Here is a 19,957-nt window from a genome sequence, read left to right as displayed (position 1 = left end):
AGATCAAAGCCAGGAGAGAAAGCTTACCACGTGTTGTGAGTCATCATTTGATTCCTATTGAGTTTCTTTTGTCTTTTATGAGCATATTTGGCATTGGAGTCATCCAAAAGTAATTGAAAGTAATCCAATTAAAGTAACCCTACCCAACCCTGTATGTAATGTAATGCGCATGCGTAACTTTTCAATAAATGCAGCTACTAAAACCGGAAGTGGTTAAGAGGGATTCGGTCGAGCTAGAGATCGGATCGCTCTGCCTACTGTAGTAGCTTCTTTAAACTTCAATTCCTGCCTCTGCCTGAATTCTTTGGTCAGCCGTGGGTTTATTTCTTTTAAACTATGACACATTAAACTCAATAAATGTAACTTGTATTCAATCATATAAAATCCTTTATAGTCAAATGTATAAAATCCTTCACTATCTAAATATCTCGAGCTAGCGTGCCCCCACACTGTCTCAATAACTAGCTAGCTTTGTTGTTACTGAATGTTTGGAGTGGCAGCACGGCGATGCAGTGGTTGGCGCGTGTGTGGCACAGTTCTGAGGCTGTGAGATCAAACCCCCCGTGTGGAGTTTGCATGTTCTCCCGTGCTTGCGTGGGTGTCCTCCCACATTCCAAAAACATGCTTGTCAGGTGAATTGGCCGGTCTAAATTGTCCCTGGGAATGAATGAGTTGTCTGTCCCTGTGTGCCCTGCAATTGGCTGGTAACCAGTTCAGGATGTCCCCTGCCCACTGCCCGATGATTGCTGGGATGGTCTCCGGCACCCCCGCGACCCTACTGACGATAAGCGGTGCAGCTAATGAGATGAGATGTTTGGAGTACCTTTTTGTAAGGCATCACAGGCCACGCCCGCAGAGCATCATTGAGCAAAAGAGCCTCAAAGTGTTTTAATCCAAACTGACTAATCCTGCAGCCCAACAGCCTCAGTTTTAAAGAGGCAGCGTGGAAAAAAATACACGAAATGACGGATGCCTGAATAGGGGACATCAATTCCGTGACATAATCTAAAGTGTTTGTGTGCGTCAATCCTCATCTTTGCTTTTTCTGCATTAGCAACATTCGCCATATGGTTAGCGCGCTAACGTGCCTGTTTACGCGCTCGCTCTTGTAGCAGGTGGCTAAGGAGATAATCCAGGTAAAGCCACTGGCAGCCAAGTGGAGAGACGGATTGAGATACAGGGCGGGGCTCTCCGGGCCCCGTGGCCTTTTGTAAGGACTCCCGCGGCTAATTCCGTCTTCCTAATCCCGCTGCCGTTAGCCCTTCCCCGTTTCCTGCTACTTTGCCGCGATCCAGGTAAAGTCACGCATTGGCAACTTCTATTTCCACCGCTTCTTCGAGTCGGATAAAAAGGAGAAAATCGAGGCTAGCGTCGCGGCTAGCTCACCTGTGAGCTTCTTTGGAGAATGTAGCATCGGTTAGTCGAGCTAGCTAAAGGATACGTGCCGCTATGGGAGAAGCTCAGAAGGTTAGTGGAGCGGTCCAGCCACAGGTAAGCTAACTTTTTTATTACCTTATTAATTCATGTATAATGTGCAGGCCATGTTTCTTTAAAAAAGAATCACTACTTTTTTGAACTTTTGGCCTAGCGTGTGACGTCATACACTCCGCTATTGCTAAACTACAACACAGCACCCCGAGGCCATCCTGTTAATAAACAACAAAAGGATACTGCTGGAAGTTTGAATTTCCCTACGGGGATGAATAAAGTATCTATCTATCTATCTAACTATCTATCCAGACATCTATTTATCCATCCATCCACCTAGACATCTATCTATCTATCTATCTAGACACCTATCTAGACATATATCTATCGATCTAGACATCTATCTAGACACATCTATCTATCTATCTATCTAGACATAACTCATCCATCTATCTATCTGGACATCTATCTATCTGTCTAGACAACTATCTATCTATCTATCGATCTAGACATCTATCTATCTATCCATCTATCTAGACATCCATCTATCTAGACATTTATCTATCGATCTAGACATCTATCTAGACACCTATCTATCTATCCATCTATCTAGACATCTATCTAGACACCTATCTATCTATCTGTCTAGACACCTATCTATCTATCTATCGATCTAGACATCTATCTAGACACCTATCTATCTATCCATCTATCTAGACATCCATCTATCTAGACATTTATCTATCGATCTAGACATCTATCTAGACACCTATCTATCTATCCATCTATCTAGACATCCATCTATCTAGACATTTATCTATCGATCTAGACATCTATCTAGACACCTATCTATCCATCCATCTATCTAGACATCTATCTATCTAGACACCTATCTATCTATCTATCTATCTATCTATCTATCTATCTAGACACCTATCCATCTACCTATCTATCTATCTAGACACCTATCTATCTATCTAGACACATATCTATCTATCTAGACACCTATCTATCTATCTATCTATCTATCTAGACACCTATCTATCTATCTATCTATCTATCTATCGATCGATCTAGACATCTATCTAGACACCTATCTAGCTATCTATCCATCTATCTAGACATCCATCTATCTAGACATCTATCTATTCATCTATCTAGACATCTATCTAGACACCTATCTATCTATCTGTCTAGACACCTATCTATCTATCTATCGATCTAGACATCTATCTAGACACCTATCTATCTATCCATCTATCTAGACATCCATCTATCTAGACATTTATCTATCGATCTAGACATCTATCTAGACACCTATCTATCTATCCATCTATCTAGACATCCATCTATCTAGACATTTATCTATCGATCTAGACATCTATCTAGACACCTATCTATCTATCCATCTATCTAGACATCCATCTATCTAGACATTTATCTATCGATCTAGACATCTATCTAGACACCTATCTATCCATCCATCTATCTAGACATCTATCTATCTAGACACCTATCTATCTATCTATCTATCTATCTATCTAGACACCTATCCATCTATCTATCTATCTATCTATCTAGACACCTATCTATCTATCTAGACACCTATCTATCTATCTATCTAGACACCTATCTATCTATCTAGACACCTATCTATCTATCTATCTATCTATCTAGACACCTATCTATCTATCTATCTATCTATCGATCGATCTAGACATCTATCTAGACACCTATCTATCTATCTATCCATCTATCTAGACATCCATCTATCTAGACATCTATCTATTCATCTATCTAGACATCCATCTATCTAGACATTTATCTATCGATCTAGACATCTATCTAGACACCTATCTATCTATCCATCTATCTAGACACTCATCTATCTAGACATCTACCTATCTAGACATCTATCTATCTAGACATCTATCTACTTCTATCCAAAAATGGAAGATAGCTTTGGCTAGACTGCACAGGGGCAGGAATTGGATAATTTCTGACGGCACAGTAGGAAAATTCATTCAAGTGCCGCAGCACAATAGTGTGCCGTGTCGAAAAATACTGTCCTAGAGGGCAGTGTTGAGTTTGCGTAACGCGGTGAATTGGTTCAGGTGTAAAACTGCATTCACTCCACTGTTATGATGGACACATTCAAAGCCATACATGAAAATTTTTTCGTATGTTATCTATCGCACCGGTGGAGTAAGTGGTTACGATTCGGCGCTCTGACCACTGGGTTCGATTCCCGTTGCAGCCATTGTTTTGCGATTGTGGTGAGGACGAGTGAGACAGATCATTGCACAAATTTGGTAATATACTAAAACATTGAGTTCTGTTTTAAAATGCATGTTATGCACGAATAAAATTGAAATATTTTTTCAATTTTTTTTAGTTTTTTACAATTTTAAGCAGGGGTTTCAAATTGAGCTAGGGTTCGGGTGAGGTTGGGTCCAATGGGGTTTTCCACAAAAAAATTCCGCTGTTTTGAAAGGGACAGTGTTTTATACTTGTCCACTAGATGTCACTGTCACGTGTAGCGCAAGGAAGACTACAAATTACGGAGGCTGAAAAGTGAGCAAAAAGCAGCCTTTTTATCAATTTTAGCCGGACACAAAGAAGGAAAAACTGTTTTTTTAAAGGAATAAAAAAAAATGGAAGAAAATAAAAAAGGAGTAAAAAGGAGGATGGGAATTAAAAAGAAATGTAGTGGAAAAGAAAAAAAAGAAAGGAAAATAGAGAAAGAGAAAATAGGACAGAAAGAAAGAAAGGCATTAAAGAAAAAAAGACAAAACAAAAAACTGCAAACTTCTCTTTTTTTCTTTTCATTTTTTCAGTTTTCTTTCCCCTGATTTCTAAAGTTTTACACCTTGTTTTATTTCTTTTTTTTAAATTGTTCTCTTTTCTATTTTCTCTTTTGTCCTCTTTTCTTTTATTTCTTTTTTTCTTTTTAATTGTTAATGGATTTCTCTTTCCAAAGCAATAAGGTGCGTTTTGGTCACCTTGAGTCTCCGTAGTTTGTCTTCTTCTGTTGTGCTTTTAGCACTCATTTTCACTGGCACGACAGAATACAGCGACAGCTTGCGGGCAAATAATACACACGGTCCCTTTAACTTTCATATTGAGGCAGAAGCCTCAAACTACCAACCGGGGGCTGCAATCGGCCCAGAGTTTGAGACCCCTGATTTAACGGGACATCTCCTTTGATCTACACCAGAGGTGTCAAACTCATTTTAACTCTGGGGCCACACGATGAACCAGTAGATTAAGGAGAAAGAAAAAGAGGGATAAAGAAATAAGAGAAAGAGGGAGGGGAAGGAGAGAGGGCAGGACAAAGAAAGAAAAATAGAGAGAGGGAGAGAGCGTGAGAAACAAAAGAGAAATCCAAAGAGAAATAGAAAGACAGAAGGAGAGAAAAGAAACTGCGAAGGGTCGGAAGAGAGAAAGAGAAAAGAGAGAAAAGGAAAAAAGGAAGTTAGAACAAAAGAGGTTAAAACGCACAGAGAGAGAAAGAGACAAAGAGCAACAAAGGAAGAGAAAAAGAGAGATACAGAGAGTGAAACAGACAGAGACAGAGTGGGAGAAAAGGGGTGGAAAAGAAAGAGAGAGAGATAAATAAATACAAGTACAGTGTCTTTGTTGGAGGCACCTGGCTGTGGGAACATCAAGTGGACATATTTTAACCTGCAGCTTGTTTTTCTCTTGCACTTTTTTGAGTGTTGTCTCGCGGGCCGGATTCAATCCCTTAGCGGGCCTGATTTGGCCCCCTGGCCGCCTCTTTGACACCTGTGATGTAGGCTAATGAGGTTACATGGCGCACGATTACATGAATGGAGACGCGATTCTAAATAAAGACTCAGATTATGTCTTACAAAACAGGGCTCAGATGATGGGTAAGATCTTTGTGTCATGTCAGGGGAGCTTTAAAGGGACAGTGTGTAATTTTTACGGAACAACATAGTTTGTCCCCATTTATCCAGGATCCAGTATTTGTATTTTCACACAAATGCCTTTTGCCCGTCATTGCCGTCATCTGGCTCATCTGAGAGAGGGGGATAACGCTGCACACTGAAAAAACAAAACAAAACGGTGACCAGATGATGAAGGTGCTGTATATGAGTCAGATGCAGGAAGCTTCTCCTGCTAACCATGGAAACAAGTAGGATATATTTTATATGGGGGAGCAAACCCTGAAACAAAAACAAACAGCCTCAAGAGGGATGAGTGCTGCCAGGATGTACTTGCCCAAGACACACCACAGGAATTAAAACTTAATTCATCAAAAAAAAAACTATTGATTGAAATAATAACACATTAACTAAATAACTCGGTTTGGTAAATGGTAAAATGTTTGCATTTTTAAAAAATTTAATTTCACGCATTTATCTTCAGCTAGATTAGGGGTCTCAAACTTGATTTACCTGGGGGCTGCCAGAGCTAGGGTCTGGATGAGATGGGGCCAAATTTAGGTAGTCATTTTCCACTGTTAAATTGTTTTTTTTATTACATACACGCAAAAAAATCTAACATTTAAAAAAAACATACAAAAAGTACATCCATCTATCCATTATCTGCACCGCTTATCCCCAGTAGGGCCGCGGGGGTGCTGGAGCCCATCCCAGCTATCTTCGGGCAGTGGGCAGGGGACACAGGGACAGACAATTCACTCGCTCATTCACAGCTAGGGACAATTTGGACCGGCTGATTAACCTGACTTTCATATTTTTGGAATGCTGGAGGAAACCCATGCAAGCACAGAGAGAACATGCAAACTCCACACAAGCGGTTCGATCTCGTGACCTCAAAACTGCGTCGCACACGCGCTAACCACTGCGCCACTGTATGTTTAATTTTAAGTGAACATCCTGATGTCTTGAAAATAGACTTGGTTTTTTTTTCTCTATCCTTCATTTCTTCTTCTCTTTTTTTCCCTTCTTTTCTTCCTTTTTTTTCTTTCTGAAATGCCAAAAAAAAGAGATTTTTTTTTACTTCATGGTCACTTTGAGTCTCCATAGTTTGCTTGTGTTTTGTAGCCCTCTTTTTTGTTTGCACGACAGAATAAATAAATAAATGAAAATAGAGAGGGACAGAGAGACAAAGAGAGGGAGAGAAAAAGAAAGACAAAAGGGAGGAAGAGAGATAATACACACTGTCCCTTTAACTATTATATTATTAAGACAAAGTGATCTTATTTATCTGATGATTATCTGCCAATTATGCGAATGATAATAAATCATTTTAAGATTTGCAAAAATAAATACTTTAATGAGAAAAACAATTCACACCGTTCCGAAATATCTAACGTTTTTACACCACTAGGGGTCGCTATAATTACTGAAAACGACACATAGAAATAGGTACCTATACATATTAAAAAAAGAATGTATTTTCTAAATCAATATTTTTTGAACAAATAAATGATTTTAAACAACTAGGGGTCGCTATATAATACGTACTGAATATGAGCTTTAAATAAAGGGACAGTGTGTATGATTTGGTGTGTTCTAGTGATAGGAAAATGTAATATTTTAATTAAATTAATATTGTTTAAAATAATAAGCGCAATACATGAATTATCATTTAAATATTTTTTTTTTAACATCCCTACGTAGAAAAATTCGCATTTATTTTGAAAAACCTGAGCCTCACCTTACAGACACGATTATCAGCCAACTTGTTGCTACGGGTACCAAAAACCGTAAAAAGGCTGGGGGGGAAATGAGTAAAATGTACGTCTTGGTCACTAGTAGTTTGTATTCTTCTTTTTTAGCATTCGTTTTTGGTTACGCGAGAGATACACAGACATTATTTGGTCATTCGTTTATACGTATTGTCCCTTTAAATAAAACTCACGACTGGTGGTATTTGACCCCAAAATCGGGCCTGTGATAGTTACGTCAATGAGTAGTTTGTATTTTTCCTTGTGATTTTTAGCAGTCGTTTTCAGTTGTACTAAACAAAATACAGTGACATCTGGTGGTCAAATAATACACACTGTCCCTTTAATTAAAACTCACGACTTGTGGTATTTGATCCCAAAATCGGGCCTGTGATAGTTACGTCAATGAGTAGTTTGTATTTTTCCTTGTGATTTTTAGCAGTCGTTTTCAGTTGTACTAAACAAAATACAGTGACATCTGGTGGTCAAATAATACACACTGTCCCTTTAATTAAAACTCACGACTTGTGGTATTTGATCCCAAAATCGGGCCTGTGATAGTTACGTCAATGAGTAGTTTGTATTTTTCCTTGTGATTTTTAGCAGTCGTTTTCAGTTGTACTAAACAAAATACAGTGACATCTGGTGGTCAAATAATACACACTGTCCCTTTAATTAAAACTCACGACTTGTGGTATTTGATCCCAAAATCGGGCCTGTGATAGTTACGTCAATGAGTAGTTTGTATTTTTCCTTGTGATTTTTAGCAGTCGTTTTCAGTCGAACTAAACAAAATACAGTGACATCTGGTGGTCAAATAATACACACTGTCCCTTTAATTAATACTCACGTCTGGTGGTATTTGATCCCAAAATCGGGCCTGTGATAGTTACGTCAATGAGTAGTTTGTATTTTTCCTTGTGATTTTTAGCAGTCGTTTTCAGTCGTACTAAACAAAATACAGTGACATCTAGTGGTCAAATAATACACACTGTCCCTTTAATTAATACTCATATCTGGTGGTATTTGATCCCAAAATCGGGTCTGTGATAGTTACGTCAATGAGTAGTTTGTATTCTTCCTTGGGATTTTTAGCAGTCGTACTAAACAGAATACAGTGACATCTAGTGGTTAAATCATACACACTGTCCCTTTAACTTAACAATTCAGGTGAGAAAAGTCCAAAATTGGACATGCATATAAATATGTAATGCTTGTGTATCGAAGATATCATTCAGGGGTCGGGAACCTACGGCTCGCGGGCCAGATATGGCTCTTTTCATGAGTACATCTGGCTCCAAGATAAAACCGGGGCCACAATAATATTCGATGACTTTTTAAATGCCAAGGGTCTCCAAGGTGTTGCCCGTTGGAGCAGATTGCTCGGAACGCGGAAGTGGTCAAAATCAAACAGATGGGGGCGAGAACAAAACAGGAGCAAAAACACGGGCAAAAACACAGGCAAAAACGGAGATTCTCAGGGCTAGACGTGTCAAAACAGAGTTTTGCAGACGCTCGGACAAAAGGTGACTCACAGGACAGCGTTTAAGTAGTCTCAGAGAGCAATCTGTCAAAGAGTCTTAGCTGGTGTCCATGGGCGGGGCCAATTGGGCGCCATGGCAACCGTGACACTTGTCATTGTCACAGACCAGAAACGGACACAGGACCCAATAGCGCGCGTTTTCTCAGTTTTAATTGAATAAGAGGGAGAGTAAGGCTTGCTTCCCCGATCCAATGGCTGACGGACAAAAGGAGCGAGCGGTGCGGAAGTGGCACTTCCGTGTCTGGCGAAGAGGCGGGAATAGCAAGTCGTTGGCCGGGACTGGAGATCAAAGGCGGTGACGAGTTCGCAAGCGAGGTCGGTAACAGGAGGTAGGCAGGTAACAGGGCAAAACAGGTAGGCAGAACGGGGCGTAGTCAGGTTCGGAAACAGGTTGGCAACAAAGATCAGGCAAAAAAAAAGTAGGGCAGGAACGGAGTGGGACGATAAGGCTTACTGAGCTGAAGGCAACAGTTCGCATAACGATCTGACGGCTTCCAAGAGGAAGCTGGGGGTTTGAAAAGAGAGTGACAGCCAATCAGCTGTCCGGGCTGTTGGCGCTGCGCTCAATCGGCAATAATGACAGTTATCTCTTTTAGCGTGTATATAATACATCATAAAAACAACGAATACATGAATAATTAATTAAATCAATTACTTGGATTGTGTGCCCAAAAATTATTGGCTATGCGCACCTATTTTTATTGTCGACTCACGCAGTGTACTGTATACAAAGCACTGTTGGCATACAGGCTACACCCAGTTAGCTGAAGCTAAGAAAACAAGATATTTTTCCGATTTAATAAGTAATATTGACTCAATAGCAAAAATCAAAAGTGTTTAATTACTCTTAGCTAAAATGAAGCGCTCGCTGCAAACCCTAGCATTTTTGATGAGTGCCTCGGTCCAATCTTTTCGCTTTAATGCACAACTCTCTTCTTTTTCATTGATGAGCAGTGTCAGCTGAGATCCTGTAAACATCAATTGTCAAACCAGAACAGGATCAGGACCCAAACGCATGACGTTTCTTACACAAGCCTTTCATTTTACGGGAAATGGGGAGTCTTGCACGTTAGGCAGCAGTCTGGTGAGAAATAATAGGAAGCCAGAGGCTGACGAGATCGATAATAAATTGCCCGAGTAGATATCGGATGGATGGGGTCGATATCGAACAGGACGGGACAGACAGGAATGATAATGAAACAGGATATCGAAATAAAACAGGACAAACTAGACGGTAACGAAAACTGGAGAGAATAATCAACAGGACAGAAATAGACGGGAACGAAACTGGAAACTGATATGAAACAGGACGAAAATAAACGGGAACAATACCAGACAGGAAATGCTAACAGGCAACAGAAGACCGATATCAGACAGGTCGAGATAGACGGTGACAATACCGGACAGGATACACAAGCAGGGTACCGGACAGAGTCAAAACCCACGTCTTGCGGGGCAGAGGTTCGTTGACGGACCGACAGACGAGTGAGAGCACTAAGCTTAAATAGACAGAAAGCCAATCTGTCAATGAACTGCAACTGGCGTCACATGGGCGGGGCCAGTCGGGCGCCATGGCAACCGTGACACAATTTACTATCACTAAGGTTTTTTTCTCCGACAAACACACAGCGTGACGACAGCTAGCAGCAAGACAGCTTTCTTTTCATTTTTGGACTATAGGTTAAGCCCTGCCCACTGAATACGCCACAATGAAAGGGTCTACAAATAACCTGATAATATCATAGTAATAATATGATAAATGGTTATTTTTAGAAATGCATATCAAACTGGGCGCCCTTTGTGCTAGCTAGTAACAAAAAGTAGCTCGAAAAGGTTGGGGACCCCTGGTATATGTAGTCCAAAATATTTTAAGTACAGTGTTACACCTACAAAACCCGTTTTTGGTTGTACAGCTCCAAGGAATCTTTTCTAAGGAAGCTCATAGAAAATCTATGTTCCCTTTTCAGGGATGAAAACCTAAAGAACAAACTGCAAACACCTGAAAACGCCAAGCACCCTGTGCAATTTAATTAGTTGAGCGGTAGGGTAAACGAAGTAAATCCGTATCCTTCTTGCTTAGCAGAATTTTGTGACATTTTACGGGAAATGGGGAAAGTTTGAAGTACAGTTTATACTCAGGGTGTTACACCTATAGAACCCGTTTTGGTTGTACATCTCCAACGAATCTTTTCTAAGGAATCTCATAGAAAAATCCATTTTCACTGTGCGGAGATGAAAACCTAAAGAACAAACTGTAAACACCTGAAAACGCCAAGCACCCTGTGCAATTTTATAGGTGAGCAGTAGGGTAACCTAAACAAATCTGTATCCTTCTTGCTTAGCAGTATTTTGTGACATTTTTACCAAAGAACTTTGCTCGCACTTTTTTTTGAAATAATGATTTACCTAAAAAATGACGGTCTTAGTGAGCCACAGCCTACCTGTTCTTTCCCTCATGCAGGGCTTACTCTCCGTCATCGAGAAACTGAAAGGAGCCAGCGAGCAGGAAGTGCGAATCGTTCTTCTGGGCTTGGACAACGCCGGGAAAACCACCTTGCTCAAGAGCCTGGCCTCTGAAGATGTCAACACCATCACACCTACGCAGGTACTGTAGAGCCTCGGGATACCACATTCATCCGTCCTGAGCTGGAGGAGGGATAGAAGCATATGGTAATTTGCTAAGTCCTTCTAAAACCTAGGTATCCTCAGCAAAAACAAGAAAATAACAAAATGGTCAAGACCAGAACGGAGACAGGACCCACTTGTGAAAAAACGGGTCAGTAGCCGGGACAGGAGAGCATAAAAACGTGGTCGGGATCGGAAACAATTCGAAAGCCAGGAGAGGAGAGTAGACGAGGTCAGGATCAAAAAACGTGTCGAAGCCGGGAAACAGACCGAAGCAAAAGCAGGTGGGAGTCAGGGTCGAAAAAGTTTGCCTAGAGTACACTGAGGTTTGCAGACGGACTGACAACAGGGGGCAGAAAGGAGTGGGTATAAATAGGGACAGGCAGCCAATCACAGTCCGAGGCAGTTGCCACCAAAAAAGCGGGCACAGGTGATTCACATCAGTAATCATGACAAAAATGGTATATAGTTAGTACTAATTTAGTCTACTACAAGTGCATGAAAAAGAAAAATGATGATGTGATTCAACCTGGTCAAGTCAGGTAGCGGGTGGATGCAAGGGGGGGTGACGTGAAAATTTATGACCATGTAAGGGGTAGCAAGTGTAGCGATATGTCTGCAGTCTCTGTATTTCTTTTTCAACGCAAGCTTTGTTTCAATGGTTATCTTGCTTTTCCCTTTAGCATCATTGCAACACTCTGGGTCCATCGCAAATAAAGGCAGTACCAATATGGTATTGTAAAACGACTCGTAAAGTCGAGATTGAGACTCTAAACCGAAATAAGAAAGAGAAAGGCATGGTGGGTGGAAGTTCAGCCAGTAGTATATCAGCCACTTCATGAAGCTGTGACACAAACCATATGACCCTATTTTTATGACAGTGTGTATTTTCTGTAGGACTATTTAAATACACTATAGCAAAACGTTATATTGGGTGTTTTTGTATTCTATATCTTTTATTTCATTATTTCATTTTTCAACACGAGAATACTACTGGAAGAGTGAATTTGCCTATGGGGATGAATAAAGTATCTATCCATCTATATAACTATCTAGACATCTGTCTAGCCATCTATCCATCTAGACATCGATCTATCCATCTACCTAGACATCAATCTAGACATCTATCTATCTAGACATCTATCTATCTAGACATCTATCCAGACATCTATCTATCTAGACATCTATCTAGACATCTATCCAGACATCTATCTATCCAGACATCTATCTATCCAGACATCTATCTATCCAGACATCGATCTAGACATCTATCCAGACATCGATCCAGACATCTATCCAGACATCTATCCAGACATCGATCCAGACATCTATCCAGACATCTATCTAGACATCAATCCAGACATCTATCCAGACATCGATCTAGATATCTATCCAGACATCTATCCAGACATCGATCCAGACATCTATCCAGACATCTATCCAGACATCGATCTAGACATCTATCCAGACATCTATCCAGACATCGATCCAGACATCTATCTAGACATCTATCTAGATATCTATCCAGACATCTATCCAGACATCGATCCAGACATCCAGGCATCTAGACATCGATCTAGACATCTATCTATCTAGACATGTATCTATCTATCTAGACATCTATCTATCTAGACATCTATCTATCTAGACATCTATCGATCTGGACATCTATCCAGACATCGATCGAACTATCTAGACATCGATCTAGACATCGATCTATCTATCTATCTATATAATCTGGGTGCATAACAAATTAGTCTTCTAAAGTAAACTCAATACACTTATGTTATCTAATATGAAAATATCCTTTCTCCCTCATTGTGTTTCTCGACAGGGTTTCAACATCAAGAGCGTGGCCTCTCATGGCATGAAACTCAACGTTTGGGATATCGGAGGGCAGAGGAAAATTAGACCTTTCTGGAAAAAGTATCTAGAAAACACGGATTTGTTGGTAAGTTCATGTCAAAAACAGAGTACAAGTAGCTTAGGGCTGCTCGATGACAAGAACAGGGAAGTAGATATCAGGGACAGTCATTAAGTAAAGCAGGTAAGACCAGAAGCGAGAGAGGACCCACTTGTGTAACGTTTCTCACAAGTTTTATTAGAAGAAAGGGAGAGGGTTGCGCCCACGATCCGGGGATTGCTGGACACTGGAAGCAGGTCGCTCTGAATGCGGAAGTGGGACTTCCGTGGCGAGCGATGGCGGGTACGGAAAAAACAGGTCAGTAGCCAGGATAGAAGAGCAAAAACGCGGTCGGGATCGGAAACAAGTCGAAAGCCAGGATTGGAGAGTACACAAGGTCAGGATCAAAAAACGGGTCGGGAAACAGGTGGGAGTCAGGGTCAAAAAAGCTTCCCTAGAATACACTGAGGTTCGCAGACGGACTGACAACAGGTGACAGAAAGGAGTTGGTTTAGATAGAGACAGGGAGCCGGGAAAAACGGGTCAGTAGCTGGGATAGAAGAGCAAAAACGTGGTCGGGATCGGAAACAAGACGAAAGCCAGGAGAGGAGAGTGGACGTGGTCGAGATCAAAAACAGGTCGTATTTCAGGACGGTAGAGCAGATGTGGTCAAGATCAAAACAGATCATAGCGGGAGACAAATAGGAGCAAAAAACGGGACAGGCGAAAAAGGGCTTGTCGTGTAAGAACAGAGATTCGCAGACAGACCGACAAAAGAGGACTGACGGGACGGGGTTAAAATACTGACAGGGAGCCAATCTGTCAACGAGCCGCAGTTGGCGCCACACGGGCGGGGCCAATTGGGCGCCATGGCAACCGTGACACAAGGTGTGTGCAGCAATTAGGAGCAGGTGTGAGCAGTGCAGCCACTCCCCCCAGTTGGCGCCCTTTTGGAGATGGTGACTTGCCAGATTTGAACAATTTTACCAAAATATCTTCTTTTTTTCCCTCTAGATTTATGTTATCGACAGCGCAGACAAAAAGCGATTTGAAGAAACTGGACTGGTGAGTTTGAAACTCAAATATATATATATATTTTTTTTTCACATCTCACTTTGAACTAGATTAGCATCGGGACCCAAATGCGTGACGTTTTTCACACAAGCTTTAATTTTACGGGAGTCATGCACGTTAGGCAGCGGTCGGGCATGGAAAGACAGGAAGCCAGAGACAGACGAAATCGATACCAATTGCCCGAGCAGATATCGGACAGATGGGGTCGATACCGGACAGGACGGGACAGACAGGATTGATATTGAAACAGGATATCGAAATTAAACAGGAAAAAGTAGACGGGAACAAAAACTGGAGAGAATGATAAACGGGACAAAAATTGACGGGAACGAGACTGGAAACCGATAATAAACAGGACAACTTAAACGGAAACAATATCGGACAGGAAATGCCAATAGGAAACAGGACTCAGAGCTCACATCTTGTGGGGCAGAGGTTCGGTGACGGACCGACAAACGAAGAGTGAGAGCACTGAGATTAAATAGACGGAAAGCCAATCTGTCAATGAGCCGCAGCTGCACCACACAGGCGGGGCCAATTTGGCGCCATGGCAACCATGACAATATTTTTCATTGTTCTTTTCACATGAACTAGTACAGGGAATACTATTTATTAACTTATTTTATTTTATGTAGCTGTTTAAAATGTGATAATACCGGTACATTAATACTATTAAAAACCTTGAAATTAATTTCTGATTGAAATCATTTTCTGTGTGATTTTAATTATTACTTTTTTGTAAAACAAGATAAAAGTGGGGCAGTACGGCAGCGGAGTGGTTAGCGCTTGTGCGGCACAGTTCATGTCATGGGAACCTGTCGTGGGTTCAAATCCAGCTCCAGACTTCCTGCGCGGAGTTTGTATGTTCTCCCCGTGCTTGCGTGGGTTTCCTCCGGTCACTCCCACATTCCAAAAACATGCATTTCAGGTGAATTGGCCGGTCCAAATTGTCCCTAGGTGTGAATGAGCGAATGAGTTGTCTGTCCCTGTGTACCCTGCGATTGGCTGGCAACCAGTTCAGGGTGTCCCCTGCCCACTGCCTGTAGATGGGCTCCAGCCCCCCCGCGACCCTAATGAGGATAAGCGGTGTAGCTGATGAGATGAGATGAGATAAAACAGGTTAAAAATATATTAAAAAAAATTGAGCAACCTGTATTACCTCCTGAGACAGTGAACACAAAAGATGGGAAAAACTTTATTTAAGAAACATGCTAATTTAAGAACAAAACATTCAACTGAGAATTTATTTTCAAACATTTTTGATGGACGGTGTGCCTCGAAATGTTTTTCATGAGTAAAAGTGTCCCTTGGCTCAAAAACGATTGAAAAACACAGTAAATGCAGTTCACAATGATAATAAAGACGATTTATTTCTATTCAATTTTATTATACTTGTCACTTCTGGCCTGAAGGCATAACTGCATCTCCTGTAATGGTGCAAAAAATGGATTCAAATCCAGGACCTACCGTAATAATAATAATTACGATTATGTGAAGTCTATAAGTGACCATTGACGTGTGGAAAGCTAGAAACATTGGCTAACGATAGAAAATGCACCAGGCAAAGACTTTTTAGCCAGTTGCAACCGGGGAGATGACTTCTTTCCATACTCTCTCGCTCAATCTCGCTCATCCCCCGTCTGCCTCTGTGTTTTATTGAGATCACAAGACGTGGAAAAGTATTGGTATGTAGAGACAAAAGACCAAAGACCACCCCCCTGGAAAAGTACCAACACCTTCAAACAAAGACAGGAAGACTAAGAGACGACATCAAACTGATTAGAAATACACACCTTGAGTAAATACGTTGTTAGGAAATAAATATTAAAATTTACCGTTTACCAAATTGTTCGAATGAGTTAACTGACCCCATTAACCAAACACAACATTCATTCACCTAACAATGCGTGCTCGTTTCTTGATGAGAAAAGATGGACAAGAGACCGGCATTTCCACACGGGGGTAGATTTAATTTCTTAAATAATTTAACTAAGTGAACTGCACCGAATTAGCTGAATTAGTGTCGCTCGGGTCTCTGTCAAGCCTACTCTCTCGATCTTCCTCGAGCTTCTCTCGGCACACGTTTTTTTCTGCAAGCTGGCGTGCCGGCTCTTCCCATGGGTGCGCCAGGAAAGCCCCCTCGCCTCGATGTCTGAAGAAACTCAAAACAACACCAAGCGTTTATCAAAACGATACCTGACGTCCTTCGTCAGAGCCCTGTTATCAAAATTCCCCAGCCAAAACATTCCGAATTTGGATCAGCGTGACCCGTCATTGAACTTCAGCCTACCCGGTGAAAATCTTCATTGCACTCGATAAATGTAACTTGTATTCAATCGTATAAAATTCTCCACAGTAAAATGCACAAAATCCTTCAACGTTTAAGCCTACTTTACATATTACTGGAATAATTGGAAAAAAACTGTCGAACACAACTGGACATTGAGGACGCTGAAGAAGTTGACCTGCTGTTCTTCATGCTCATCGGAGGAATTTCTGAGTTTGTGAACACAGCTGTGGAAAATGTCTGACCAACTGCTTAGAGATCAGACCGGCGCAACTGAGGTCTATTTGATAATATGACAAGAGTCATTTGAAAGGTGTCTTGGTTGTCAAGGGGACAGGACCAAGATAAGTTCAGAATTTTTTCTGTCTGCTTGTCCATTTTTGTCATTCTGTTAGGTCTAAAGAGACCACTGATGTGTGGGAGAGCAATGAAAATTGGCTAACTCTAGAAGGAAATTCAGGCAAAGACTTGTTTTGTTTTTTAACAACTGCAGCTGGAGAAGAAGCTCTTGTCTCACTAGTCACGCTACTTCTAGCTTTTCCCCAGTCTACCTTTGTGTTTTATTGAAATAAGAAGACATGGAAAAGACCAACCCCCATGGAAAAGTACCAACACCTTCAAACAAAGACAGGAAGACTAAGAGACGCCAAAAGGGAAGATCAAACTGATTAGAAATACACACCTTGAGCAAATACGTTTAAGCCTACTTTACACATTCGTTAATCAAAGCAGTTTAAATTTGGTGACTGGTTCTAGCTCTCTTGGCGTGTAACACAAGACCGCATATGATGACCAGTGAGGAGAAATGTCAACAACAAAAAACGAAGACATAACACCCACACCTCATCTTGTTATTTCATTTTTCCCCGCAGGAGCTCTCGGAACTGATAGACGAGGAGAACCTGAAGGGCGTCCCGGTGCTGATTTTCGCCAACAAGCAAGATTTGGCCACATCATCGCCAGCCAGCGAAATCGCAGAAGGACTTAACCTTCACACGTACCGAGATCGCCAGTGGCAGATTCAGGCCTGCTCGGCTGTTTCTGGGGAAGGGGTCCAGGTCAGATATGTGTCATTTGGCTCATTCCTGTTATTCGGTCCCATAAAATGCGCTTACACATATTTTGAAAGGATTTTCTCGTATGCTATCTGCCCTCTACCGTAGGACACAGTTATATGTATGCATGACAAATTGAACAATAGTTTGAAGCCTTACCTAGTCTGTTGTCAAATTTGATTACATTCTGAAAAACTAAACAATGTATTTTAGAAATCTAGGTAGGTCTAGGCGTTTTCAAAAGTGGCCAGTTCATAGCCCTTAAAACATTGTATTTGTGGATTCTACTTTGGCCAATTTTCTAGACATAGTGAAAGAGTTGTAAATGTTTGACTTCAACCAATGAAGTGTTGTGGATTATTGGAGTCGAGCTTGACATAAGGAGAAACCATTAGTTTAAAACGTGAAATTCCCGGCTTGTTTCTCCCGAGTGTAAATGTCAGTGGATGTTATTGTTAATTGCCTTGGGCTGCCAAGGAATAACATTCTTTTTTGCCAAGTAATAACATTCTTCTTGGCCAAGTAATAACATTCTTCTTGGCAGTGTACATGCGGTCAAGCCGACCTCAACAGTTTTTGGAAATGGGAAAATTGTGAAAATCGAAAGAGGACAAAACATTCTGTCTGGTAGCGTGCATTCTGAGATAAACACGTGCGTCATCGTGAGGGGGACGGGTTAAAGTAATATGAGATGTTGTCTTAGGATATAAAAAGCCAATTGTCTCTGAAGACGAATGAGACCTCAGAAGTCAATCAATGATTGTACACACTTGAATCACAATTGGCTCTGCGCACGTTTACTTTTGGCTCTAATTTGAATACACACCTTAAATGTGTCCATATTTACGTTGAGATTTTTATTTGTTAACCGATGTGTCAATCTACATTTGAATCAATCACTATTGGCGAAAGACTTTAAACCCTAATTGGTCACGACAGTTTTTTTTTCTTCCCAAAAACAGGCCTTCATACGTTGTCACAGTTTTATGTTTGCAATTGGCCAAGAGTTGTGTCAGTCAAAATGTCAGCGGCTAACGGAAGTGCTGAAATTAATCCGACGAGTCTGTATGACTATTAAGGGGAGTTATGGAGCAAAACAGACAGATTACAACAAGGATCGTCAAACGATGCAGAAATGTTTTTAGGCTGATTTTTTTTTTTTTTTTTAAATCTTTATAGGCATTATCTCTGTTAGATTCTCTGGATTTTCATAAATGTAACCACACCATACTTGCTGGGAATCGTATCATGTGTAGAACAGCTCAAAAAGGGAATATCAAACTGATTAGAAATACACACTTTGAGCAAATATGTTTAAGCCTACTTTACACAGTTGTTAATCAAAGCAAACGATGCACAAATGCTTTCAAGCGGATTTTTTTTTAATCTGTCTGCATAATCGTGTGCTTTGCAGTAAACATTTTACTCGGTCGGATTCCCTGGACTTTCGTAAATGTAACCACACTATACTTGCTGGGAATCATATCATGAGTAGAACAGCTCAAAAAGGGAAAATCAAACGGATTAGAAATACACACCTCGAGCAAATACGTTTAAGCCTACTTTACACATTCGTTAATCAAAGCAAACGATGCAGAAATGCTTTTAGGCAGATTTTTTTTTAATCTGTCGGCATTTTCGTGTGCTTTGGAGTAAATATTTTACCCGGTTGCGATCCCGTTTTTATAGTTTTCAGGTATCTTGTTTCAGACTGATGGCGCTGTTTCTGTGACGAGGATATTTTGAATTCCAAGAGTTGAAGTTATAAAATGATACGAGAAATAAATTCACATTTGACCTACGCCATGTGAGAAGTGAAATGCTGAAAACATGAAATAGAATAGAATAGAATCTACCTTTATTGTCATCGTTACAACATGGGTTGAATATATTGTGACAAGGAAATTGGACGTGGCACCCCAGTTCCACATTTTACAGTGAGGACAAAGAGATAAAATAAATATAATTACTTGACGAGTGAAGTTTACCATGGTGTAATGGCACCCAATAGGAAGAATGACCCATTTCTTCTCTTCAGGATTTTTTTTTAAGAACGCTTATCAATATTTGTTTTTGTTTCCCAACAGGACGGCATGAACTGGATTTGCAACAACATCATAAACAAGAAGAAGTGAACCCGTGCTAGCTGGAACCGACACCTAGCATGTCAAAAATGTAGGAATCAATTATTTTGAGAGTCTGTCTTGGTACTAGCATCTAGCTTATGATATTGTAAATTAGTTCATCCCAATGCTTGTTTGGTGATATTTTATGCAAACTATGTTGTTAGGATGGTTGCCATTGGCAACACTCAGACTGTAGTACAGTGTGGATGTGTGGTGTATTTCGGAGATTTTTGACAATAAAATGTTCGGTCATCTTC

At 40.8% G+C, this 19,957-nt stretch overlaps 1 protein-coding gene across 1 annotated transcript; it reads left to right on the top strand.

Annotated features, from left to right (window-relative positions):
• Window positions 1–997: 997 nt before the first annotated feature.
• On the top strand, window positions 998–19,957 carry arl3l1 (ADP ribosylation factor like GTPase 3, like 1). The gene is made up of 6 exons (XM_088343896.1): window positions 998–1,491; window positions 11,092–11,235; window positions 13,090–13,206; window positions 14,173–14,223; window positions 17,392–17,577; window positions 19,662–19,957. The coding sequence occupies exons 1-6, from the start codon at window positions 1,450–1,452 to the stop codon at window positions 19,707–19,709; spliced, it is 588 nt and encodes a 195-aa protein (XP_088200022.1). The 5' UTR covers window positions 998–1,449; the 3' UTR covers window positions 19,710–19,957.

The sequence above is a fragment of the Urocampus carinirostris genome, chromosome 9, assembly GCF_059441175.1.
Source record: "Urocampus carinirostris isolate Australia breed hairy pipefish chromosome 9, RoL_Ucar_1.0, whole genome shotgun sequence".
Taxonomy (NCBI): domain Eukaryota; kingdom Metazoa; phylum Chordata; class Actinopteri; order Syngnathiformes; family Syngnathidae; genus Urocampus; species Urocampus carinirostris.
This window is presented reverse-complemented; position numbering and strand designations above follow the sequence as displayed.

Excerpts from the sequence above, each read along its gene's own strand:
- arl3l1 (XM_088343896.1), top strand. The coding sequence starts at position 1,450 with ATGGGAGAAGCTCAGAAGGTTAGTGGAGCGGTCCAGCCACAG. Across the intron at positions 1,492-11,091 it reads GTGGAGCGGTCCAGCCACAG|GGCTTACTCTCCGTCATCGA; the intron begins GTAAGCTAACTT and ends TCCCTCATGCAG. Across the intron at positions 17,578-19,661 it reads TTTCTGGGGAAGGGGTCCAG|GACGGCATGAACTGGATTTG; the intron begins GTCAGATATGTG and ends GTTTCCCAACAG.